The 27,727-nt window shown below is 41.7% G+C and overlaps 1 protein-coding gene across 1 annotated transcript in view; it reads left to right on the top strand.

Annotated features, from left to right (window-relative positions):
* PRKD2 (protein kinase D2) overlaps nucleotides 1–27,727 on the top strand; it is a 360,755-nt gene that overhangs the window by 248,931 nt on the left and 84,097 nt on the right. The window contains exons 3-5 of the mRNA XM_078660993.1: nucleotides 19,109–19,240; nucleotides 21,224–21,378; nucleotides 26,730–26,964. Coding sequence (XP_078517119.1) covers nucleotides 19,109–19,240; nucleotides 21,224–21,378; nucleotides 26,730–26,964 — 522 coding nt within the window. The remainder of the gene's footprint in view (nucleotides 1–19,108; nucleotides 19,241–21,223; nucleotides 21,379–26,729; nucleotides 26,965–27,727) is intronic.

Genomic DNA, 27,727 nt, shown 5'->3' with positions numbered 1-27,727 from the left:
AAACTCGGCACCTTCAAGGTATAAATATGCCTACATTTGCCCAGACAAACACACGGTGGTTTGGAGCAATTCGACTATCTACTTGCCCGACGCGCCCTGCAGCAGCAGGTGCCGAAGGAAGCCGACCCTCCAGCTGACGCACTGAGAGACGCTGTCTTTTCTCCTGCCGAGAAATCCAGCTCCAGTGTTTCCAGGCTACCCTTGCGGGTTGCTGGGAAATCGAGTCCTAAGAGAGGGATACAAGACCTCCTTCATTCTAAAACCAAGGTAGTGAGCTGATTAGACCCTTAGAGAATTCTTCGAATAGATTCTTGGCAAAGAATACTAAAACTTAAGCTACACCTCACTTACTTCTTGCCTTGTACTAGACTTAGGTTAGGTACACCGGGGTAGGCGTATTTTAGAAGCACCAGTTGAGTACTTTTAGTCATTATTTATCACTATATGTATTTTATGTATTATGTTATTTTATATGGCTTAGAAACCATTCCATTCTTTTACAGTACTACTTTATAATACTTTTCGTATTATATGCCTTGTACTTTATAACCAGTATTACGATTGTAGCAGTACATTTCTTATGCTTGAGAAAGAAGACTGTTCAATAAATACTTTTTATTGAAAACGCCCATCTCTCTATTTCTCAGCACCGCTGGTGAAACGAAGCATGCACGATTGACTGAGTAAAATAGCTTTCTATTGTTTCCGCAACTCTAGAGATTGATTTCTTATTCTTGGGAAACAAAGTTGTCATGTTTATGCGGTTGTCAGAAACTAATCCCTTCTTGTGAATTCGAGAAAGTTTCTAGTGACCTCTGAGCTAGCTGGCACTCACAATTAAGTCTAATATATTCGGTAGAGACCTAGTCGACCTCAGTCCTACGTCTAAGCTACAGGATATATTATTCCAATGCGCAGAGCCTATTGGGAATATAGGAACTACACTGCAATACCTTTCTACATGAAGGATCAAATCTAGAGCTAAAATACTGTAGGCAAACTGCACTATTAGATGGGATTAGAAAAGTGTGTTCTGCTTCAGTTCTGGAATACCTCAAAACGTGGGTGCTAAACTAGAAAATGTTTCAGCTGGAACAAATAAGGTTCCGCTTCATAATATATGACAAAGAAGTTGCCTGAAAACGCCTGTCAGTTTATCTCCTTTTTCAATTTCAATACCACTTTCGATAAAGTCAACAGAAACATGTAATGGTGTTAAACTGGCCTCTTTAAAAAATCTCTAGAAAACTTGTGCATGCACTGTACTGGTGGTGTGATCTATGTGTTTATGTGGTACAATCAGGGCCTCACGAAGAGAATCTCTAACTCAGAAGATTAATACAATGTTACTTTCAGGCACTTGCATTCGTTGCTGTATAAATTACTGACTTAGACAGCGCAAAATGCATAGTGTGAAAATTCTCCCCAATTTATTGGAAATAAAAATATAGATGTCCTCCTATTAGGCGACAGTAAGCTAATGGTCATCATTTAAAGATAATTATGAAGAAATCCAAGATCTGAGGTGGCTTTCCATAGTCATAAAAGATAAATTGAAAATCCGATAGATTAAAAAAAAAATAGTTACTTATTTAGAAGCCCTCATAGTAAAAGCGACCTACCTCGCCTACAAGCACTGAAATCTCTTCCTCAGTCATCATCCTCCACATAGCAATCTTACAGAAGCTATCAAGTTATTGTGTTCATACATAATGGAGGCAATTTTCAGCTAAGCAAATACATTATTACTAGCGGTTTTTGATACTCCTGATGATCCAGAGCAAATCAATTTTAGAGATACGCTTTGCATGTTTAATCTCCACATTTCCTCTAGTGGACCCACTCATGTAGGTGGTCTTGTGTTATATGTACAGAGAACAACCTACCCACATTAGCCCATTTCTAGCCATCCTATCTTCAGACAATTGTGCTGTTCCTTTAAATGTGCAGAAATGTTCAGAAATCACGCAACTAGAAGGAGTTATTCATACACCAGCTAGAATTCCAATTATAGCAAGGTGGTCATGTGCCACTGAATGATCCTACGATTCTCTTAATGAGTAGAATAATAATCTAACCAAGTTTAAATGAATTGGGAATCTTTCAAATCAGATCTCAAAATAATTCCCAAGTTAAAAATTCATGGTTTAACATGGAGCTAGCCCAAATGCGACTTACTCTTCTTGAACATGAGCCTTGATGAAAGCATAACTATTTCTCGGAGGCTAAATGTGAATGACAAAAGTATAATTCTAATTTCAGAGTTGCAATCAAAAATAACTATACCGCCTATTATGTGCATAATTTATTTTTTCCTCCTAACATTATTAAAACCATTTGTTCCATTGTTAAAGAGCCTCTGAACTATCCAGTTGTCCTGCAGGTTTCCCCGTCTTCGAGTAGCTGTAATGACTTTGCTTACTCAATTTTAGAGCAAACTTGATCTTATTAGATCTAATTTCTGTACAGATTATGAGGGTTTGGTACCTGACACAAAATAGTGTCCATTAGCAACCACAGGGGCTGTCCGACAACCCTGAACCAGGGACAATCCGTTGATACACCTAACAGTAGGTTCAGGAGAACATCCAGTTTAGAATAAGAAACAATAATGAATAAACATTAAATAAATAAAGAAAGAAAGAAAAAAAGGGGGAGGGAGAAAAGTAAGGAAGCCTTTCAATCCAAAAGCAGTATTTTCATTATCAAAGATTATTTATTTATTACACATAGTAAAGAACTTTTAAAACAGTTACGCTCAAGACAAGATGCTGGTATACACAAAACATATCACAAACCAGACAAGTGGCTAACAAAAACATTACATGTTACACTAAAGGAACAACATACACAAAAATCATGTGACCTTAAATAATTTTGGCCACAAAAAGCGTCAACGGCGTTTCGACCGCTGTGTTACTACACGGTCATCTTCAGGACTCACAATTTACTTCAGCGTTAGCAGTCTGTATAATGAAAAGAAGTATGATATTATAATACATTTGAATGTGTAGACTTCTTCGAAAGAAAAGGCTTCAAGGCTAGAAAAGCTTATCACCAGTGACAAATCAGTCCAAAAAGGAAACTATAGTAAGCCAACCCCACAAACCCGTGCGGTTTAAAAAGGCGTATGGGTCCACCATCAAGCAATATAAAGTGTTCAATAGGATCACCTGTATAAAAACATTCGGACCAATCATTGATTGATGGCCGTCCACAGGATTTCTAGAGACATGCTGAGACAAAAAAGAATTTTTAATTATTCAATGGCACAGTTTTATTCCAAAAGAGAGGGCCTACTCAAAAAGCAAAAGAACTTACTGCCGCAAATGTAGTTCTCATGAGGCACTGTATCATAGACACTTGATTCAATCGGTCCATAGTGGCAAAAGTCCACTTAGTTCTCGCCCATTTAATCGGCTAAAAATAAAGGAAAACAAAACAACCTTAACGTTTCCCTATTATAACTCTCAAAATACTTTTTACAAACAGTGCTATTGGACAGATTCCAATTCAAATCATAGCCGGACCGCCAGCGTCTCCAATGTTCAGGACACATATCAACAAGGTCCCTGCTCAATTCATATAAGGTAATCAATCTATGTCGCACTCTGTTAATGGTTCAGACTGCGTGATTGCAATTTACATGTTCTAGGGGGACGAAATTTGTATATATCCATACTAATACATGTGAGAGGCCAAAACAACTCAGAGATAAATGACAACATGTGAAGTTATAGAATTTGTCATTGTTCAATAGACGTTATCAAGACACCAGCACTCTTAGTCAGTCAAATATGCCCCCTCTTTCTTTAACAGAAACGGGCGATAAAAAATGTATACAGCCGTGTTCTAAAAGAATGGACCAACCACAGATTTCGCGGAGCCGAGTCATTCAAAGGTGCCCCCTCTCCTTTTTAGCAAAAAACTGTCGACAGAGGGCCGCATACAACTTTGTTTCCATCAACAAAGCCCACATATCAGCAAAAGGCATTCCGAACTTAAAAGCCCAAACGCACATGTTCGAGAGCCGCCGAATACACTTACCGGCTGTATTCAAAAGCACGGGGAAGTCAGAAGAACTTGCACCCGTAGTGCTCCCGGCGGCGTGATAGCAGCGGATAGATCTAACCGCAGGGCATAGACATCAACAACAGTCCAATGGAAGTAAAAGACAGGCGCACCCAGGCGCCATCTTGAATGGAACCGAAGTTTAAGGCGCATTGTATTTTTCTTACAAAAGAATACCATAAAGAACAATAAAATATGCCCTGATGGTTCATATTTAAAAATTGTCATAAATTTTGTCAGCAATATCACCTGCACATAGAGATCATTGAAAGTAATCGCTACCTGGGGTGCCGCTCGTAGCCGTGGGACAAAAGTGGATTGCGACCCTGTTCTCCCTGTTATTTTTAAACATTGGGACACTCCTTTTTTAATAATATTGCCGGACCATCGCTGATTGAAGGACTGAGGACCGGGAGGCACTGCAGCAGAATTTGCCGTGGGAGCGGGACTGCGAGGACCAGCAGTCTGTGCGGGAGCACATCGGCCGCACCTGGTTCCTCTTCCCGCCTCCCTCATCTACTATATAGTCAATCACTGATCCGCGCATCGCGGTACGCGCGCGGGACATGCGCCGGGCTAAGCCCGGGCCAAGGGCGGGCCCGTTGTAGCCCGTGAGAGGACGGGCCGGGCCACCTCTCTAAAGCCCTCTACCTGGTGTCATCTGATAAAACTTGCATCTATTTGGACTTTTCACTGACTTGTGAGTGTTGCCAACAAGGGCTGATACAAAAATGACTACACATGAAAGTAGGAGTAGGGCGGCGGCGGGGTCTTTATTGCTGGGCACCTTGGATAATTTCATTATTCGGACCAACTCTGTTATCGACGAGGGGATATCATTAATGGAACGGAGGGTATTGCAAGATTTGGCCCTGGCAAAACGTTTATCCATGAGTCATCTTGCAAATGCCCGTACCCCTGAACCCAAGCGTACAAATAACAGTACTATACACGCCGAGGTATTAATCCATAGCCCCACTAGTTCTCAAGACTCCTTTTGTAACTTACCCGCACCTATTGTACCCCCATCAGTAGAATTAGACTTACAGATATCGCAGCTATCTGAATTAGAAAGTCCAGTCAAGGAACCAAACAATAGACAGCTAAGGGGTAGACGGGAAGGCGCGATCCCAAAGAAGAGGCAGCCTAATATGCAAAGAAAGAAAAGAACGACCTCACTCAAACACAAGTCAAGTCACGACCAGTTAGCTACCCATAGGGGGGAAGACCAGCAGGGGCTGCGAAATGGGTGTGCCTCGCCACATATGGAGGCCGTAATATGTGAATCAGCAGAGGGAGTTGTAGTTAGTACCCTTATACCAAATGACCACTGTAGCATAGTGAAAGAAGATCACCTAGAGGACTCAATAGTTGAGAAGTTGAAAGGGTTGTTAACCATTAGTCTTGCTCCTCTTCTCTCCAGACTCACTGGAATTGAGAAGCAGTTAATCAAATTGGAGGGAGCAATGAAATTTGTTAAAAACAGAGGGGATACCAAAAATAGCGTCACAGGTAAAACACAGCCAATTGTAGTGGCAGACGCACAACTAGTCCATACTCCGATATCTGCCACGGCGAGTAGGGAGACCCAAGGGGCCGTATGCCCGCCAGAAACATTGGTTATATCTGGAAAGGAAGTGCCAACTGTAAAACCCCAGAAAGCGACCGCAGCGGGGACACTCATTGTACATTTGCCACCCCAGTCTAGCCCCTACGTGATCATTTTAACGGGGGTGCCAGAGTTAAATCAGGATAGCCGCGAGACTTTTTTCTGTTTAAAAAACAAGGTGGCTAACTGGCTAAATAAAAACAGGCCACTGCCACCCCATATACGGGACGAAATAATGATGGTGCCCAAAAAACATCTATGGGGACTGTGTGGTTGTAAACTTAAAGGACCCCCGGACAGTGAACTATATTTGCTCCTGGAACAATAATTATAATGACCCGAAATCCCAGATAGTAGCAAGACCATTGTCCTTTTTTTTACCCCCCACCGAATTACTCAGATGAGGGAGGGTATTGGACGCAAGTAACAAACAATTGTTATGGTCGGGCTTCAAATACCGGATGTGGCCCTTTTTTTACGCAGCACCCAATCCCTCTCCAAAATAGATTCAGTACACTGGAAATGGTGGACTGACTCTATTTGAAGAGAGATGACTGGCAGTATGGAGTAACTGAAGGGAAGGTAACCAGAGAGAGGCCAGATGACCTACCCCTGATAACTGGAAAAAAACACGATCTCCCTAACTTAAGTACTGAGAGACGTAACCCGACGAGTGAGATCTATGGTAAATCTATGGAATCTATGGTAAATATAAAGGAAATCCTGTTAAAGGCCATTGGTCACCAGTATAGTGTGATTAATGAGGTAGAGTTCTCGTCACCTGTAACCGCCCCAATTAAAAGTGATACCAATGAACTTATCACCTTTGTATCCTGGAACGTGGCTGGGCTTTCGATTAAGTTAGGTGCACCAGCCTTCTTGTCATTTATTAAAAACTTCGCTATTGTTTGCTTACAGGACACCTGGGCGGTGGAGGAAATTCATATTGAAGGGTTTCGAACATTTCATTTAGCAGCTGAACCATCCATAAGAGGCAGGAACAAGGGGGGTCTTTGCATTTATGTCTCGAATACCGCCAGAATTAGCGTAGGCAAATCTACTAGGGTGTCGAAATATTTTCAAAAAACATAGATGGTAATGAGACTATTAACTTGATAAATTTTTATAACAATGTTCCTAAGGAAAGACTGGCTAAAGTCTTTGAGACTCTCGAGCATACGATGCTGAAATCAGATCAAGACGGTCTCACGGGGAATCGAGTATTATGGGTGGGTGATAACAATTGTTTTTTATGTCCAAACACTCACTCAGATATATGTGGCTTGGTTAACAAAGAGGGGGAGCCTAGCACGCATTTTGTTCACTCAATGACTGGAAATTGTATTAACAATTTAATGTATGGTTTGGACTTGGGTTTTGGAAACGAAGTATGTAATCCGCAGGTAGAATTTGCACCTACATTTGTTGGAAGGGGCTGTCATTCATTGATAGATTTCGTTCTGGTTTCAAACAGTCTCTTGGAAAACATTGTTAATTTTGAAACTGGAGAAATTGCATTGCACTCGGCGACCACTACCCACTAAGCTTCGCATTGGATATTAAAGTAAAAAATGCCGGGGAAGTGGGATTGCAAACACTCTGTACCACCATAAGATAAATCTGGCCAAAAGAAATGGCTATGCGTTAAAATGGAGTAAAATCGAACCAGTGAATTTTATTCAAAACCTGGTAAAATCTAAGCTGGACGATTTTATGGTATGCCTTACGGAAACAAGTAATGAAGATATGGTCACCTTGGCCTTCGGTAGGATTTCAGATGAGATCAGGAAATCTCTAGAGGGCGTGCAGAAGAAACCAAAAATGGAAAAAGGTGAAAGCTGGTTCAATCACGAATGTACTAAAGCACACATTGCCTTGAAAGTAGCACTTAAAGGCGTTACTAGATCCCGCACGGAGATTAAAAATGCTAGATATATTTATTATAATGCTATTAAGCGAAGAAAAAAGGAAATAAAAAAGGAGGCATGGAGTACTCTCCACCAAGCAAGCCTTCGAAATGACAGTATAGCCTTCTGGAAGGCAGTGAATGCGCCTTATTTTATAGAGAGAAAAACTGATGCCATAGAATTAGCAATAACGGAAGATGTCTGGATCTCCCATTTTACCAATCTTTACAAAATGGATACCTCACTTACAAATATGGAGGTAGTCTCACATGGGGTAGAGGATGCAGAGGGGGAAGACGAAACTTCCATAAGTTTATTCCCTCTGGACATTAGTTTCGAACTACAAGAGGTAGAAGTGGCCATTTGTGAAAGTTCCATGGGTAAAGCACCTGGACCTGATGGGGTTCCAGTAGATATTTTTAAATCTGATATTAATTTATGGGCCTTATTATTAACTAACGTTTTAAACTGTACTAATAAAACAGGGTTTTTTAATACTTGGTAAGAAGCGATAGTGATCCCAATTTTTAAAAAGGGGGACCGAGATGATCCCAAATGTTATAGGCCCATCTCGCTGTAAGATTCCTTAATGAAAGTAGCGGGTAGGGTAATCTTAAATTGATTGCTGGAATGGGCAAAAGAATCAGGAATTTTATCAATATTCCAATATGGTTTTAAAACGAGTATAGGGACAGTTGAGCAAGGGCTGAACCTAGCAACCATTACTGGAAAATACACGGTTGCGAAAAGAGATAAGCTATATTTAGTGTTCGTGGACTGAAGCTCAGATTTTGACTGCTTAAGCCACGAAATTTTATGGGAAACGTTGAATATGAAGGGAGTAGCTACGAGCATACTTAATTTTATTAAAGAGCTTTATAGGGGAGCGGGGGCTAAGGTTCGATTCGGTAGCAAAGGGGAGTGTACATCTAAGTTTCCCATTAAAAAAGGAGTGCGCCAGGGCTGCATATTGGCACCCTTTATATTTAATTTATATATTAATAACATTGCATCGCACTTGATAAATTGTAGACAAGATTACCCACAATATGGAAGAAACCCGGTGCCTATTCTGCTGTATGCAGACGATGCAGTGATTATGGCTAGGACACAAGTGGGCCTCCAAAGGTCTCTTAAAGTATTCTCAGATTTTATGAGCGAGAGAGGTCTGAAAATAAATAGTAGCAAGACCTATAGTTTGTGCTGCACAAAAAAATAATAAATCCGCGCAGTGTAGTATTTCCCTTGCCAATACCAGGATTGAAAACACTAAGACTTTCTCTTACCTGGGGATAATATTTGATAGAAATGGAGCATGGGCAGCAGCTGCTAGCACAAGGAGACTTGCTTTCTCACGCGCAATCGGTGCAGAAATTTTGCTGTCAAGCTCGGTGGACGGCCTGTTAAAATCTTATTAGACATCTACATAGCTAAGTGCGTGTCCACCGTTACCTATGGCGCAGGGTTATGGGGGATTGCGGATACTAGCGAAATACAGCTGTGCGAAAATGCTTTTGCACAATATTTGCGTGCCTCACCCAAGTCTACCTCTACCTATGTTTGCCACCAAGAGTTAGGCTTAACATATGTAACCGATATAATCAAAGTGAGCCCAATATTATTATGGCACAAAATATGGGTATCCCAGGAGACAACATTAAATAGGGATATTATCCGAGATTCCCTGAAATCCCAGGGAAACCAAGAAATCTAGTGGCTTAAGTATGTAAAAAACTTTTTAATCACTTCGGCGCTCATGACGAGCTCAGCTCGTCATGAGTTACGCCGCTCGCACGCTGATGACGAGCTGAGCTTGTCATGTAACGCGGCTTTTTAAAAAATGCAGCGCGCAGCGGGAAAACCGCTAGCACGCATGCGGTTAAAGGATCTAGGTCACCCTGAACTTTTTGAGAAACCAGATAGAATGATAGAAATTACTAGAAAAAGGTTAAAGGAAATTTGCCTTATTCACCTGGAAAACAAGAGGTGGGAAATAGAGGGCAAGAAAACTTCTGTGATACAAAATCAATTAATGCTGCAAAATCAAGGACTGCAGCTTTACTTCACGCGTATAGAAAATAGTTATACATGGATGATTCTGACGCGCTTCAGAGGGGGAAGTCTCTTTAGATTAGTAACGTTCCCCATTGTAAACACGTGGTCTAGATCATTAATTTTATGCCCATGTGATGGTATTACGCATCAGTCTCTTATCCATTCTATTTTGTTTTGTAAATATTTTTCTTTGATCAGGAAGAAATATTTAGTTCCAATACTCAAAAGATGGGGAGTTAGACAATGCAGACCAGCCTTATTAAGAATGCAAATGCTGGAAGATGATTTTACTATGTTTGCAATATCAACGTTTTTAAAAATATGTTGCGATATCGAGCATCAATGAATTGATCGTAGCTCCTTTTTTATCTCCTAATGACTGTTTTTACCCGTTGGAATATGTATTTGTGCTTTTATGGATTCTTATACATGAACTCGAATAAAGCTATTTTTGAATTTGAATTTGTAATCGCTACCTCGTTTATCACGGTTAGAAAACTGTAAAGGTGTAAAAGAAAAAACCTACATAGCAACCAAAAAAAGGCGTTTTCCTTCGAAGAAGCCTAGTTTCAAAATGTAGAGAAATGCACATCATCAGAGTATAAGATCACAGGTTATATTATCGACAGCATTTTGGCCATTATGAACCAAATTACACATATCAAAAAGAAAAATTCACAAAGTGCAATCTTGACAGCATTTAACTCCTGGGGAGTATGATATATATGACAATTCTACACATGTTGGAATATTAACAATTTCAGCCAAATGTAAGACATATTATACTTTTAAAGTACATATACACAAAATGTACCAATAGATCACACTAACTGATTATAACAAAATAACCTTCATCCATAGAGTTACAGCCTGTATTATAGACAAAGTATACCAATAGATCACATTAACTGGTTATAACAGAATGGCACTCCTCCATAGAGTTAAGACCTGTATTTATACTGTCACATCTTAGTATCCAACGACATTCAGTCTTGTTAAGAATGTTTGCAAAGCTCCCACCCCTGGCCGGAATATGTACCACTTCAATTACCTGCCAGCGCATCTCGTTAGGTGCATGATTGAGCTCTAAATAGTGGGCCACCAAGGGCGCATTCTCTGTTTGACACCGGATTCTACTTTTGTGCAGTCCAATTCTCGTTTTTATCTTTTGGGTGGTTTGCCCTATATAGATCAAATCACACGGGCACGAAATCGCATACACCACATTTGGTGTGTTGCAATTCGAAAGATCTCGTAGGTCATGATTAATATTTCCATGAGTGAATTGCTTAGTATTCATACTTGAACCGCACATGAGACAGCCACCGCATTTGTAATGTCCCACAATCTTATTAAGGCCCCACAAAGATGTCAGATTGGGGCTCTCTGTCCGAGGTAAAGCGGCTCGGACCAAATGGTCAAGAACATTTCTACCTCTTTTGTAAGAAAATAGGGGCTGTTCCGACGTTATTCCGGTAGCGACAACCAATGGCCAATGTCTCCTGATGATACCTGAAATTTGATTACTTCGTGTTCCAAATGTGCTCACACACAGAATCCGATTGATCTGTTTCTTGATTTTTGGAGTCAACAGAAATTCGCGATGGTTATACCATGCTCGTCTCATAGATCTTTTTATCAGTTTCCGTGGGTAACCACGCTGCTGTAGTTTCTTGGCTAAGATCTCAGCCTCATGGAAATAGTCCTTTTTGAAGAAATAATTTCTACGTATCCGCAGAAATTGCCCAAACGGTAGGCCATCCCTCAGCCCTCTAGGATGGTTACTGGAATACTCCAATAGAGTATTACGGGCTGTAGGTTTTGTGAACAATCTTGTGGACACCCTACCCTCATTAGGAAAAATTGTCAGATCCAGAAAGTCAATCTGGCTATTGGTAGAGTTGGATGTGAACTTGAAGTCGAGAGAGCAGGAATTAAGCCAATTAAGAAACAAGTTCAGATCGTCCTTAGTCCCTGTCCAAATGAAAAAAATATCGTCAATATAACGTCACCAATGGCGAAAGTTATCAAAATAAGGATTGTTGGTAGAGTCAAAAATCAATTGTTTTTCAAAATCGTCAACAAACAAAATAGCAAAATTGGGGGCATAAGAAGCCCTCATAGAAGTACCCTTAATCTGTAAATAATATTGTCCATCAAACTCAAAATAATTGTGTGTCAATGATATCCTCAGAAGCTCAACAATGAAGTGTGTCGGGACTGGCACAGGAGCGGTCCTCGAGTCCAAGACCTTTTTAATCACCTCTATACCTTCGAGTTGGGGAATGTTGGTGTATAAGGACTCAAGGTCCAAACACACCAACAACTCCGACTTGGGACAGAATTGCATCACCTCCAACTGTGAGATGATATCACCGCTGTCACGCACATAACTGCGTGTGACAGCGGCGAAGTCCTTAATAAACACATCAATGTATATGCATAGGGGGTCCAGGACCGACCCACAGCCCGACACTATGGGTCGGCCTGGAGGGTTCAACAAATTCTTATGCACTTTTGGCAAAGTGTATAGGACAGGTGTCCGAGGAGTTTTGGTATTGAGGAAAGCAAATTCCTTATCACTTAGATAGCCCTCTGTTTTGGCAATTGTAGTTACAGTAGCGATCATATTTTGAATGTCAGCGAGAGGATTGGTTCTTAAAATCTGATAGTGATTTGTGTTATTTAATTGTCGTTTTGCTTCAGTCTTATACTGGGACATGGACTGCACAACAATCCCACCGCCCTTATCTGCAGGCTTAATTATAACTTCCTGATTTTGTTTCAGCTTAACCAATGCCTGTCGTTCGGTTAGTGAGATGTTGTAAGGAATGTATTCAAAATTTTTATTCAGATCAGAAACTTCCTTTAGGACCATGGATTCAAAGGCCAGCAAATCAATGGGCACTTTATTGGTAGGTGGATTAAAAACAGATGGGGGTCGCAGTCCAGAATGGCTCTCAACCATTGTCGTACTTTTGTTCAAGAGAAATGCTTTTAGACGCAATTTTCGAAAGAATTACAAAAGTTCTAACTGAGTTTCGAATAGGCAGATCTTTTCCTTAGGTACAAAACTCAATCCTTTAATTAACAAAGAAATTTCAGCCAAAGACAACAGATGCTCAGATAAATTGAAAATATGGATAGTGTCATCAGCAGAAAAATTCTGCTCTATTGTTGTGGGGGGCCCCACTGATAAAACTTCCTGCAGGTCTGCCTCTCTCCAGCTTGGAAGTTTCAGTGTTGTGTTTGTAGATTGGCTTCCTTACTTTTCTCGCCCCCTTTTTTCTTTCTTTCTTTATTTAATGTTTATTCATTATTGTTTCTTATTCTAAACTGGATGTTCTCCTGAACCTACTGTTTGGTGTATCGACAAAATAGTGTCCTGCACAAGCTCGACCTAATGATCATAATTACTTTATTTGTTCTGAGAATACAAGTGTCTTTTCTCAATTCCTTTAACTGAATGCAGAACACTTCATTTCTTAACGTAAAAACACTAAACCAGCTGATTCGCAGACCGATATTTTGGCTGTTAAACTGCATAAGAATGTATTAGGCAGTGAATCGGACAGATCCCCTAGCAGCAATTAACACAGCTGTAAAGACTGGCATTAACCCCAGTGATGGCAATTGACACATATTATTAAACTTTTAAAGAATCTTTCTCTCCACACTGTATTACTAAATACTATCACCCAACATCACAACTCACCTATCTGTTGGAGCGTGCTACCTATAATTGGCTTTCTAACCATGTGGAAAATAACGTTGTCCACCCTTTGCAGACAGGCTTTCATGAGGACTCCAGCACAAATGTAGTTGATATGGCTTTACTGGTTGAACTGTGCAGGTCAACTGATAATAAGCTCCGTATAGTGCTTTTTAGATCTTGCCTGAGCCAGCGCATGCGCTGCTCTGGCGAGACATTTAGTGAGTGGGCTTTAAAAAGCAAACCACAGCTTTTTGGGTGGCATAAAGCGTGCGGTTACGCACACAATGACGAGCAGAGGCGCCATCTGGCTTTCCTCTCTCGTCATGGTGCAAGCACATCGCACACCACTCGCCAGACGTGACGCTGCAGCTGCTTTCACTTTCGCGCTCTAGAAGGAACAGCAACAGTGCGCGATCTTGATCAGTTCCACTTTCACTGCAGCGTCAGTTTCACGGCCAAGTGGCCAATGCTTGTTGCCTTTCTGAACTTTATGGCTCTGACGGCACTGAACTTTAGAACGGTGACTGCATTTGTCTCGAGACTAGTTTTGTTGTTGCGGGGCATTTCTTAATGAATATGTTTTGCCTTCTTAAAACCATCACAACGTGCGGCTCCGCAGGCTGACTTTTTCTGCGAGCCTTGATTTCTATGCATTGCTTTGAAGCTGTTTGGATTTAATGATGCTTCTCCAGTCAGGGATGGGCAAAATTAAGTAGAGAGCCGAACTCTTTCCCCATTTGCAGGTAACTTTTTTGTATGCAGAAATTTCTACTGTGAAGGAATATGACAACAGAACAACGCAATGTTTCCTTAGCAAATGTCACAGAGGTCTGAATATGAAATCCGACTTATAGCTTGCTGAGTTATTTAAAATTCTAAATGCTATATAAGGGGCTTTCCACAACCTTCTGTGGGATGGTTTCCATGGCAGTGCCTATTTACTTGTACAACCTGTGAATTAATGTTACGTTATCAGCATTTGTGCAGCCCCTTCTAGCACTGGTATGGGACGGTCGCACTTTCTTTATCCAGTTACTCTTGTTTTTCACAGTTCTTTGATTCCCACCCTTCGGTTGTGCATGGCTGTTTGCTGGTGTGGGATCACTAGAGATGGGTTAAGTGTCTAGTTCAGCAGTGTCTCATGTTGACGTGCCCCCGATCCGCCACCTTGCATTTTGAATACCGACCAGCTCAAGCAGCGCCTTGTGTGGTGGCACCAGAAGAAGCTGCCGACAGATGGACGGTGGACAGATGGACGGTGCACGCTCTGTGTGTTCCAGCTGCTCCCATCTCGTGCAGGCAGATTAGTGTACTTGCAGTGTAAACCTCATGGCTCTATAGTTACAAATTTGCTTTCTGTCTTTACATAATAAAAATCCGAAAACATATGGTACAGCGGCGTGGCGTGAATGCCATGTGCCATAGAACCAGGTCAGCAGAGCTGCTTTACAGCCAGAGACCCAGGTCAGCAGAGCCGTTGTAGAGCCAGAGAACAAGGTCCGCAGAGCTGCTGTATAGCCAGAGAAGCCAGGTCAGCAGAGCTGCTTTAGAGGGAGAGAACCAGGTCAGCAGAGCTGCTTTACAGCCAGAGACCCAGGTCAGCAGAGCCGTTGTAGAGCCAGAGAACCAGGTCCGCAGAGCTGCTGTATAGCCAGAGAAACCAGGTCAGCAGAGCTGCTTTAGAGAGAGAGAACCAGGTCAGCAGAGCTGCTTTAGAGGGAGAGAACCAGGTCAGCAGAGCTGCTTTAGAGCCAGAGAACCAGGTCAGCAGAGCTGCTTTAGAGGGAGAGAACCAGGTCAGCAGAGCTGCTTTAGAGCCAGAGAACCAGGTCAGCAGAGCTGCTTTAGAGCCAGAGAACCAGGTCAGCAGAGCTGCTTTAGAGCCAGAGATCCAAGTCAGCAGAGCTGCTCTACAGCCAGAGAACCAGGTCAGCTGAGTAGCTGCTGTAGAGCCAGAGAACCAGGTCAGCAGAGCTGCTTTAGAGCCAGAGAACCAGGTCAGCAGAGCTGCTTTAGAGCCAGAGATCCAAGTCAGCAGAGCTGCTCTACAGCCAGAGAACCAGGTCAGCAGAGCAGCTGCTGTAGAGCCAGAGAACCAGGTCAGCAGAGCTGCTGTAGAGCCAGAGAACCAGGTCAGTAGAGCTGCTGTAGAGCCAGAGAACCAGGTCAGCAGATCCGCTATAAAGCCACAGAACCAGGTCAGCAGAGCTGTTTTAGAACCAGAGAACCAGGTCAACAGAGCCACTGTAAAGCCAGAGAAACGGGTCAGCAGAGCTGCTCTAGAGCCAGAGAACTAGGTCAGCAGAGCTGCTGTAGAGCCAGAGAACAAGGTCCGCAGATCCGCTATAGAGCCACAGAACCAGGTCAGCAGAGCTGCTTTAGAACCAGAGAACCAGGTCAACAGAGCCGCTGTAAAGCCAGAGAACCAGGTCAGCAGAGCTGTTTTAGAGCCAGAGAACCAGGTCAGCAGTCTTGGTGTAATGCATTTGCATAGGATTAATTTAAATTATGCATGCAAATATTAAACAGTTGTATACATCTAATTTAGGATTTCAGTTTATTTCCTACTGTCACGATAATACATATAGTGTTACAGAACTTAAATCGTATTCTATGTACATGTATTTGAAACAAAATACCCTTTAGTACAAAATAATCCACCCCTTTTAGTACATTAGTGATGACGGAGTATATTTGAGTGCTGACTTAGCGCGAGTATGATGCACTCCTGTATTATCTCCAGATGGGATCAAGATTACACTTCAGCCGCAAGTTGTTGAAAATGAATATTACAGAAAATAACTCTGAGATGCTTATAGGAAAGGAATCTCTTATTTTTCAGTGCCTATGTACAAATTGAAATCAAGAGGGGGTTATACTCTTGAAAGTCATGATTTTATTTGTGTGAATTTCTAAAGCAAGCTATCACCTAGAGGTATCCTGTCGCTTAAATGTTTTTTTTTTTTTAAGTGAAAAATTAGAAGACAGACACCAGAAGTGCAGTGACTTTCTTTTGTTCTGTCTGGGAAATATCCAGGTTTTCAGAGCTTCCGTTTAGCTGCAAATTTCAGTAATACTTCTTTAGTTTGTTGGGAACACCTTCCAGCTATAAGCAGCAACAACAGAGAAAGGCTCTTGCACCAACAGTCATACGTTTAAAACTGTGAAACACAATACAGTAATTGCTGTCTAAACCGATGCAGCTGACAATTCGGAGTCAAAACAGATGACTGCTCACTAAACAAAGCCTTGTGGACTACTCGGCAAAGGGATTTAACAATAATTAGTTTCCTTGAGGATAGCCAATGGAGAAAGGAGAGTGCAGAGGAAGCCAAATTGGTCTTTTTAAGAATTTTGGACTAATTGCACATTTTTTACAGCTTTGCCATAGTAATGACACTCCTCGGCACACGTCGAGGGTATGTAAAAATTGTTTCAGAGTGCACAATATCAGCACAAATTGTACAAAATAATTAAGATTCTCTTCTTTTCTCCTTTAATTTTGTTGATCTTCAGAAACACGCGTTTCATCTCATACAGGGGAAATAGTCCCGCGACTTTTTCAAGGCTGTATAGGTACATACAGATAACAGAAAACCAGGTCAGTAAAGCTGCTTTAGAGCCAGAGAAACAGGACATTGGGGCTTATTTACAAGCCCCTTGCTGCATCACTTATTCCCCACACAAAAAGTGAAGCATCGGCGGTGCAAGGGACTTGTAAATAAGCCCCATTGTGCCCATTCAAACGCAATAAAACAGTTACTAAAAGTTTGAGCTATTGGCGTTGGAAATTATGTTTGTTAGTTTTTGTATTTTTTTGTTAAAAAATATGCCAGTAGTAGCATAAGTAATTAAATAAAATCCACGTAGACCACCACTAACACCACCAGTACCACCACAACCAGTACCAATACCACCACCACAAGTACCATAACCACCACTACAAATATTACTATTACTACTCTGTGGTGATAGTAGTAATAATAGTGGTAGTTATGGTACTGGTGGAAAATTACTATTATAAATTACAATACCTGTTAATTTTTCAAAAGGCATTGCCATTTACAATACCAATAGCTCTAAAACTCGCAGTTGTGAGACCTATTGCATTGTAAATGCTTGTTTGTTTGTTTGCCGAAATGTAGATTTTTTGACTGACATTTGTGATATGGGCTTATTTTTTACTGTCCCTGTACATTTCGTTGCTAGGTTTGTGGTTTTATCAACTTAAAAAAAGTGATTAATTGAGAGTACAATGAATACTTCCCCAGAGGAGCCACAACTCTGAGAACTCTGCCAGAATATATTGTCTTTTTTTGTTTAGATTGCTGGTTATAAAAAGCGTACATTCTTCATTGTCCCTTAGGGAAGCCTAATATAGTTGAGATTCCAGACCTGTTTTTATAGGGTGTTATGGTACATACCACTTTGCACCCCCTTGACACTGCTCACGACTCTCCCGAGGCTGTGTATACCTCGTTCTAGGAGCTGTCGCTTAGCTAGGGTTCTGCAGGTTCATCACCTCCTTTGTGTTTACCGAAGATCTGTCCCAGACACTACACTGCTGCTTCGCTCTTTTTCCACATTTAAATACGTTTTAGTAACCCGCAGTAAAAAGGTAGCAGAAAAGCACTGATGATGATGGTAAAATGCTTTATTATTCATACAGAAAACTTTATTGGAAGAAATGTGCACAGTGACACAGCAGGTTATTTCCCAGTAAAAATATTTAGCAAGTACACTCCAAAATCTCAACATTGCATTCTAACAAACGTCAAAGGCACATTAAGGAGAATGTACTGCTTTTAGGAGGAATTTGGACAAAGGTGCAATGGTGAGTTGGATAAAAGGTGGGGGGGGGAACATGCTATTCGTGGTTTATAGCACGTGTTACTAGATGATTTTCCAGATCTAAAAGAAGTACCACCACATGGCAGGAATTTGTCTGTTGTTGCTAGGCCCAAAATTCTAATTATTTTGTAATATTATAATTATATATAACATTTGAGCAGCTTGAAATAAGGAAGAGTTGAACAATTCCATGGCTGTTGGCGAGGATGTTGAGTCCCATGTTCCTGGCCTTGTAGTTTCTCTCCCATTCATTTTTACTATATCCTGAATAGCAACTATGTTACTCTAATCTGAACCCTGATTGGCTTAAGAAAATCACTGTCATCTTGACCTTTCAAGATCATCTGCTAGGAATTCTCACTTTAGGGCAGACTTGTTTGAAGAAAAGGCACAAAAACATAATGAGATTACTGTTCCGTGGAACAGACAGAAACACTTCTCACACCAGAGTTAACTGCCTGCTCAGAGGGCCTGCACTATTTCTTTAACTGCCTTTAACTTGATGCCTCATTTACCTTGGCTAGCCAGTGCGACCCCCTAACAGGTTTGTTGCTTACACCTACACTTAATTTAGCCAAACGTCCAGGGTTCTCACTGGGATCCTTTCACTTGTATCCATGTTGGCTTGTGACAAAGAATGAAGTGGTGGAGTGAGTCAGAGGGGTGAAATCTCATAATAAATGAAAAGCAGAATGTTGTGATTCTGCGTATGCAGACTGCTGTCTACCAAGCTAATTGGACTGATTCCTGATTATAGTTTTGTTTCTCCCTTTTGCTGTCTTTCGTTTCTTGTGTTCTCCGCTTTTCCCTGCATATTCCCTTCATGATAACTAGTTCCTGTTATTTTTAAATGTTTTTCTTGCCTCCTGTACACCTCACTTTTTATTTTGTTCTTTACAGCTTCAGCCACTTTCGAGGATTTCCAGATACGCCCACATGCCCTCAATGTCCACTCATATCGAGCACCAGCCTTCTGTGATCATTGCGGAGAGATGCTGTTTGGGTTGGTTAGGCAAGGCTTGAAATGTGATGGTAAGGAGCATATGAGTGTTAAATTGTGAGTGGGTAAGATCACGACAGTCAATGCAGATTTGGACAGAATGGGTCACTGGTACGGTAACTTGTCCCTCATGAGAGTAGGACTGAACGACAAGTTCTAGCAAAACAATATAGAAAGTGGCCATAGATATGTGCATGGAATGCAGAAAGAGCAGAGGATGCCTTCATAATTTTAAGAAGGTGTGGGTAGGTGGAAGGAGAACTAGGGAATTGGACGAGGATCACTCAAAAGAAAGAGATCAGGGAGACCTGGATGCCAGTGACTTGGTAACCTGATGCTCCAGGGTCAAGGGTTCAGCGGGGGGGGAGAGATGTGCTAAGATAAGAGCATTCAGACGGAACTGGCAGGAGAATTGGGGTAAATCGGCAAAATGTTAACTTTTTCAAATAATGTGTCATTGTGTCAATAAGGTACAAGTATTTGCATTAGTAATGGAAACAATAAAGATTTTTTTAAATGTGAAGCTGATTACAAGTGCATCTAAAACAAAGTAGTTGCATCTGCTGATGAAGGGCTCAGTCACTCCAGTGCGTACTGAACACAACAAAATGCAGCTTAGTGAAGCTCTCAAATATGAAATTTGACAAGTGAAACTCCAAATAATTTAGAAAACGGATTCAACTCTGGGATCACTCCGAGAACATGAAAAATCTACTTTAAGAGTCTCTGGCAAACAAATCCTAGGAGATGTTGCTAATTACTAAATAAACAAAATGCAGGAAAATCTCAAATGACTTGGCTGCCCAACTAGCTGATGCAGACCTGATATGCATCCTTGCTGCCCAAGTGACTCCGTGTCTATCCTAAATACTAACTGGTAGCTCAGGAACTTGGCTAACTCATACATAAATGCATTTGTAGCTACCCGCGATTATAGCAAATGGCTGATTAAAAACAAGAAAGTTTAGTAACTACACATTTTATTACAATGATTTGGGCGCCAATAGATTAGCTAGATCTGGTAGCCACAGTTGCTCAACAAATTTATCACATGAACCAACTAGTTTCTCCTCCAAGTTAACGTATGCCAAGTTCCACATGTAGTCTTTATGTATACAAAGTCTTGGGAGTCCAGAGATCAGTCTCGGAAGGGATTCTTTGTAGTTCTTTGTAACTTTGCAGTAGTAGATTTCTAGCTGGGTATCCTTGATGGATCACAATAGTTTTTTTTTTTAGTTCAGCAATTTAACAATACTGGACCATTTCTGGATTCTGTTTCCTTAATTGATTCCACCACTTCCAAAATATCTAAATAAATGTACCATGCAGACTATCAAATGCTACCAGCCATTTAGTGGCCAAATGTCAAATCCTGAGTGATTGGTCAGGTTAAAGATGTGGCTCACTGAGGATTGGCCAGGGTGAGGACTAAGAATAGTTTTTAAGTCTGGAAGGGAAGTAAATCGGGAGAGACTGATTAAAAGAACCGTAACTTGTATAAAGAGAAACTCACTGGTCCGATGGGGAAGCGATGTTAAGGATTGGGCTGTATTTACCTTTACAAGGATGCTAAGTGAGGTGGAGTTTTACAAGGGAGTATGGTGAGCCTGGAAGTCAGCCATAATGGGAAGGGTGATTGTATATCAGCTTGTGAGAATGGAGGCATTGCCCATGATTGAAAGGGAGAGTGGGAATCGGCGAAGTCGAGGCACAAGACTGGCGATTAACCAGAATAGTAAGTAAGAATGGAAATTTGCCAGAACAAGGACTAAGACTTGAAATTGGCCATGATAGAAAGAGAAAATGTCGATTGCCCAGGATAGGGCGAGCGACTGCATTGTTAGATGAGCCTGGGCATTGGCTGGGGTGATGATGATGAGACAGGGCTTTGTCTGAGTGTTCAGGGAACATGGGGAATGCTGAGGATGCAGAGTGATACTGTTTTGCTCTTTGCATTAAGAATGCAAGTTGGTTATGCAGGGTTTGATTATAAATTACAAAACGTCAAATTCCAGGATGCGGGCTGAACTACCACAAGCGATGCGCCTTTAGCATCCCCAACAATTGCAGCGGTGCCAGGAAAAGAAGGCTTTCTTCGACATCTCTCGTCAACACACAGTCGCTGAGGCTTTCTACCACAGAGTCGCTCCCAATCACAGTGGAAGAGCCAGTAAGTATTATATCCAAATTGTGTTGATCCTACTGTCAGACTAAACATTCAGCCTATGTGTGTGTTTTAGAAAATATTAATCACATGTTCGGAGCCAATATGAGTTTATTGAGCTACCACCACTCAAAGATAGTCACAAATTCATCGTCACAGCATGTACATTCAAAATGCTATGGCCAATGTCAAAGCATGACTACTTGGAGTAGTTTGCCTGCTCTTCCCAATCATAATACTACTTTTGTTTGCTGTGTCACATATTTACATCAGTATTTGAAGGCACAATATTTGATTGTCGTTACATGCTTAAATGCAGAGTCCAGACAGATTTCGGTACTGCAGGTACACATTTTTAATTCATGGATTACCACGTTCGCTTTTATAGTCAGGCACTTGCACGTGAACCATTGATTTCTTACTCCAAAAAATGCTTCCACAGAGAAAGTCATCTAGGGGTGTTGTTTCCCCAGACAAATGACATGACCAGTCCCTTTAGCTGCAGTGCTTTACATTCCTCGTTCTTCAACCACCTGGCGTAAAATCTTACTGTTCTCCCATCTAAGGCCCACCCAAATCAGGTGAAATCGACCAATAAGACCACATGGTTCTCAAAAGAGTATAGATCTTTGAAAAAACGTCTGTCCTTGGCTCTAAGGAAAAAGGGCATTCCACTAATCCAAGAACTGAGGGGCCTATAGAAACTGGTGCAACTCAAGGCCAAGAGGGAATGGGATGAAAGGAGGTGGGAAGAGCTTGGGGAATCCATCTCACACCCAGATGCCATGCTGTTTTGGACACTTGTGGGTAAGAGTAATAATAATAATGAGAGGTCCCCACCTCTGGCTAATAACATCCCAGCCATTGAATGGCAAGAACATTTCGGAGCCCTGTACTCAATCTTTGAAAATGTTGACAATGAAACCGTAGTGCATAAACCACTTAAATTATCACATGATCTTGTATTCACCAGAGATGAAATACTGATCTCTCTGAATGCAATTGTACCCTCTAAAGCCCCTGGGCCGGATGGCATCCCAGGAGATCAATTCTGCTCTGATATGGAAAACTGGGCAACATACTTCCTGACCCTGGCCAGTGACATCACGGGAGGAGGGAGGATCCCAGAATCTTGGAAGGGGCGGAAGTGATCCCTATCTTGAAAAAGGGCGACCGGGCTAACCCTTTCAACTATCGACTGATCAGCCTGGTCGACTGTGTCCAGAAAGTCCTCTGTTGATCGGCTACTAGCCAAGATCACAATTTGGATGGAGGAGAAAGACATTCTCTCTTCATTCCAGGTGGGCTTTAGACGGAAAACCGGGAGTCAATCTGGTCTTTCGTCTCCTTATGATCTATTGTAAGATAGTTTTGCTGGGTAAAGGAAGCTTATACATCGCATTTATAGACCTGAAATCTGCCTTTGATCTAGTTCCTAGGGACAATTTGTGGCGGGTGCTCAGGAACTTGGGTATGCCATTGAACATTCTCCGTCTTCTAGTCAGGCTTCATGAAGAAAACTTTGCTAGGGTTAGATGGGGCAACCAGGGACAGGTTACTGACTCCATTAGTGTACAGTGTGGGGTCCGCCAATGCTGCGTTCTGGCCCCAACCTTATTCTCACTTTGCATCAATGGTGTTGTCGAACTCTTATAAGCCACCCCAGTGGACGCCCCCTCCCTGGCCAAGCAGAGAATTGCGACCCTTTTGTGTGCAGACAATACTTTAATCGTCTTAAAGACCCCAATGGGCTTGCAAACACTTTTTAACCAATTCAAGCTCTTTTGCAATAGGAGGGGGTTGGAAATTAATACTTCCAAAACCAAGCTTGTGCTACTGAATCCCCACATATCCTTTAAGGGAAAATTATTTTTAGGCTCTACTGCACTAGAGCGAGTGAGCTCCTTTGACTACCTGGGAATTAAATTGGCGGAGGACATGGCCTGGAAGAACCATCTTACTTTTTCCCAGGTAACTGGAGCTCTTTGCAAGGAGCACTGTTTTCTTACACTAAGCCCTGAAACTTTATAGTTGCAAGGCTGTGTGCAGTGCTCTTTACGGAGCTGAGCTCTGGAGCATGGAAAGAGCTTAGCGATTTGACAACCCAGGAGAATACGTTTCTCAGAAACCTGACCTCTTCCACAAAGCACCCCCCTTTGCCCACTTCTGCTTGATATGGGCATTAAACCCATTAGTGATCTGGCGAATCTTTGCACTCTGTTGTTCTGGCAGCGGATGTTCTCTACCCCTGAGTTGTCATCTTATGCTGCGGCCTTTGAGGAGGTCTGTGCCTTAGACAGAGCGAACAGCATAGGGTTGATCAAACATGTTAAAAGTCTTTAGTCCTGCCTTGTACTCTCTGGCAATAGCATTACCTCCCCTCCAACCCAGAACAGATGGCAGATTAAGTTACTATGTTGGAATTGGGTTGAGTTTAAAGCATATATTGATGGCACTCGGGCAGATTGACTGATAAATTCAGAGACCTCAAAGTCAGCCGCACTCTCAAAAACTATTTTGATATCATCAAAGTCCCGGCTGATAGGAAGTTTTGTATCCAGTTTAGGCATGGCAGCTTGGCAGTTAATGTTTTTACAAACTCTTGCGTGGCCAATAGAGCACAGCAGAAGGGGTGTCCCTGTTGTCCTTGTCTGCATGAAACTATCGGCCATTTCTTCTTTGTCTTTATAGCATACACAAAACCTAGGAGCAAATGTTTGACTCCTGTTTGCAGGCAACTTAGTACCAACTCTAGTGAGGCCCTGCGCATACTGCAATCTGATCCATCACAACTTTTTGTGTGCGCCACTTCCGAAATTCTTAGGCCATTCATGGGCAATCAGAAGGAGGGCACAGACAGCCCCTCAGCCTACTTCTGAGAACCGCTGTAGTGTTGCCTTGCAGACTTAAGCACTTTCTGGCCACCTATCCAGACGATGTGAATAGCAATTTATTAATTTTGACCTTGCCTAATGCACACTTTTGACTGCCACCTATTTGTTTCTGTTTTCTGTCTTTACTGTGATGATTTATCTTGCAAATGTCTTATATAAATGTCTACTGCCAGTGATCGCGTTTGCCCTATAATGCACATGCACTTTAGACAAGAGATTTTGCCTGATTTGCACAATAACCGTTTTGTGGTTGGAAAGCACCTCTGATGTATGATTCACTTGTAAGATACTATTTAAAATGTAATCGCATGTTATTTTAAACTTTTAGTGACTGTTAATTTTCAATTCTATTGTCAAGTCTTATCTAATGTCTTGCCCTGTCTCCTTATCGACATGGGCGATGCTTTGTACCTGTGTTTCTTCTTTGGTATTTTACCGAAATAAAGTGAGTTGACTGACTGGCTTCCACGCTAGTCAATGGTGTGCCTTCACAGTTAACACCATGAAATAGAATTTTTGATGTTTAGTGTATACATTCTCTTTCACTAGCTTATAGTAAACTAATGATACAGGATTCACAGGCTCCAATATTATGGTCAATGCTACACTTGATGTTTCTTAAGCTCCGTTTGAATGCATTCACCTCTGGGGAGTTTCGTCCAGCTCTCATTGATAACAGACTCTGTTTCAGTAAAATAAACATTTTGGGTTCACATCCTCCAGTTATTAAGCTCACTCTAGCTTTGGAACTTGTGGGTGCCTAGCATAGGCCCAAGTAAATTGAGAATGGCAGTGTGAAAGCTGACTGTGCAAAAGAAGTTTTAAAAAAGCAGATCCCCTTTTTGTGCACTTGCAGGGCACACAAAGTTCCAACCTTCAGAAGTCAATAGGATGCCTTCAGTGCACACCCCCATAAGGTGCCTGAAGGTCGCTGGAGAAATAGCGTAGGGCCTTTAACCAAAAATAATGTCTAGTAGGTCTTTTTAACTTCCTTCCAAGTCTTAATTATGATTTTAAATATGTCTGTTTTCGATCTTACAGTTTGGGCAAGTAGCCAACTTTCTTACAATTAACAATGATAACATTTTCAGTCCAGTGTCAGGTGGAGTCTCTCGGTCACAAAGCCACACATGCAGACATCTGTCACTCAGTAACTAGTACTTACCTTTTGTTGGGAATTTGGTATTCCCTCTTGGCGGATAGTAACATCCATAAATAATCATGGTGGCTTGGTTGTACGAAGAAAAGGTGGCACCTTATAAATGCATGTTACCTGAAAGGCCAGGATAGTTGGTAACCTGAGTTGGATGCCTAATAGTGAAGTCTGAGGGAGTAAAAGGTGTAAACTGTGCAGCGAAGCCTCTATTGTGTTATTATAGCGATTGAATCTTAAGATTTAGGGCTCACTTGCCTTTCCTAAGGGCGTGAAGAAAATTATACTTATAAATGAGATGACACATGATTAAGATTGGTCACACAGTTCTGTTTTGTCAGTCAATGGTTTATTCGGTTTTTGTTGCCCTTACAAGCTCCTGTCTGGAATTTCTAAGATTGTGGTAAACTTTCTATTTGCAGTCTGACTAGTACCGCACATTGTGCTCAAAGTCTAGTTTGTTCTTTTTTAAATGTGATTCTATACATGCTGATGTTGATGATTTGTTAAGTGGGAGGTGTATTTATTTTCTTAGAAATTATCCTTCTACAGTTTTGAAAACAGTTTAGCTTTTGTAATTTATTCCTTTTGGTTAAGGTGTATCGATGTAATAGTGTTAGTTTTCTTTGTGTGAATCTGTAGCAGTCTGTGTTTATTATCTGACATCCTAGGCAATTAGAATGTTACTGTTTGAGTGGAGTGGTCAGTTGGCAGAGGGCTCGCAACATTGCAGGGGACTCTCCTTGGCACCTCTTAATGGTGCTATCGTCAAGAATAAAGCCGATGTGACCATTGCCTGCTTTGTCATGGAGTCTTCATTACAGAATCGTTTTTCTTCAGACTTTCTGGAAAATAATAAAATGTTTTGTCTCACATTAGTGTTAGGTATTGTCATGTAAAAGAATGTATCCTGTGGCCAACCTAAAAACTGTAAAGATATGGCATAGTTGTATTCGAAGCTAAAGTCTGGAATGAATTGAATTAGATTGATACAAATTCTTTGAGGCAGGAAGGCATTGGATGGCTCCAAACACAACCCACTACTCTCCACTATGGAAGTAGCAGGTTAGCAATTCCACAGTGCAGAACAGCTCTTCCACTGTGGTTTGACCCAAGCCATATTAGGTTTACTTTGCAGAGCCTCTGTTTGAGAATAGCTGGTTCCTTCTATGCACTTAGAACATTCAGGCCTCAAGTAACCAATGAAATCCTCCGAGCATTTTTGTTGCACTTAGTAGATGCAGAAAGGGTGTATTAAGAGAGGTGTTGTATTTGTTCTGCACTAATTCTTCCTCCTTTATTCCTCATAGCCTCCTGGGGCTCTACAGACTGGGCGCAGCATGACACTCCTTTCAGACAGCTTCTCCCGGGAGCGACGTACTAACTCCACATACATTGGACGTCCAATCGAACTAGACAAGCTGCTGATGTCAAAGGTCAAAGTACCGCACACTTTTGTAATTCACTCCTACACCCGACCAACAGTCTGCCAGTATTGCAAAAAGCTGTTGAAGGGACTCTTCCGGCAGGGACTCCAGTGCAAAGGTATGTTGACAGTGTGCAGTGAGCTAAAAAACGGTGATGGATCAAGCCCTTATCTCTTGACTGGGTAGGAGTGTTCTGATTAACTCAGATACTCTGTCCATCACCACCCCCTTTTTGAATCATGTTGACAGTGTGGACATGCATGGGAGGGTCAGGGTATCAAGGGTATAGGCATCCCTCAGCAGAAGAAAGAGGGGACTGGTTTATTGCTGAAAGGGTAGCACCCAAGTGTAGGACGGTGAGCCATAATTCACTCCCACAGCAGATGGCACCTACAACATTTTGCCAGGCCAATGCGAGGTCGATGTTTTTGACTCAGACTGAGAGAAAGCATTTCCTCATGCAGCTGGTGGAATAGCTATGGAGGAGGACATATACCACCATGTGGCAGGGTTGTACTGTACATAATGGTCAGCATGTTCTAGAAGTGTCTTAAACCGCTACTTAGATTGCAAATGTTAAGGCTTAAAGCAAACTTTAGTAAGTCATGGCAGATTTAAATGTATTCGCGACTCTGTGCAAGATGGCCCGTTTTTTCTGGTTAGACCAGCTCCTCATACTGATCACAACCCACAAAGTTCTCTGAAACTCGGGATTCGCTTGAAACATCAGAAGCAGACTGGATGTTAATGTAAGACCACTAAAATTCAATGTGTTTACCGCATGTTTCCGATTCTAAACTTCAGAATATCCTACAGGCCTATTTGTGCACCTATTTGGGCTGTAAGTTCACCCTTCTATGTGGTGTTTCAGCTGTTCAGAC

The sequence above is a fragment of the Lissotriton helveticus genome, chromosome 9 (assembly GCF_964261635.1).
Source record: "Lissotriton helveticus chromosome 9, aLisHel1.1, whole genome shotgun sequence".
Taxonomy (NCBI): Eukaryota; Metazoa; Chordata; class Amphibia; order Caudata; family Salamandridae; genus Lissotriton; species Lissotriton helveticus.
This window is presented reverse-complemented; position numbering and strand designations above follow the sequence as displayed.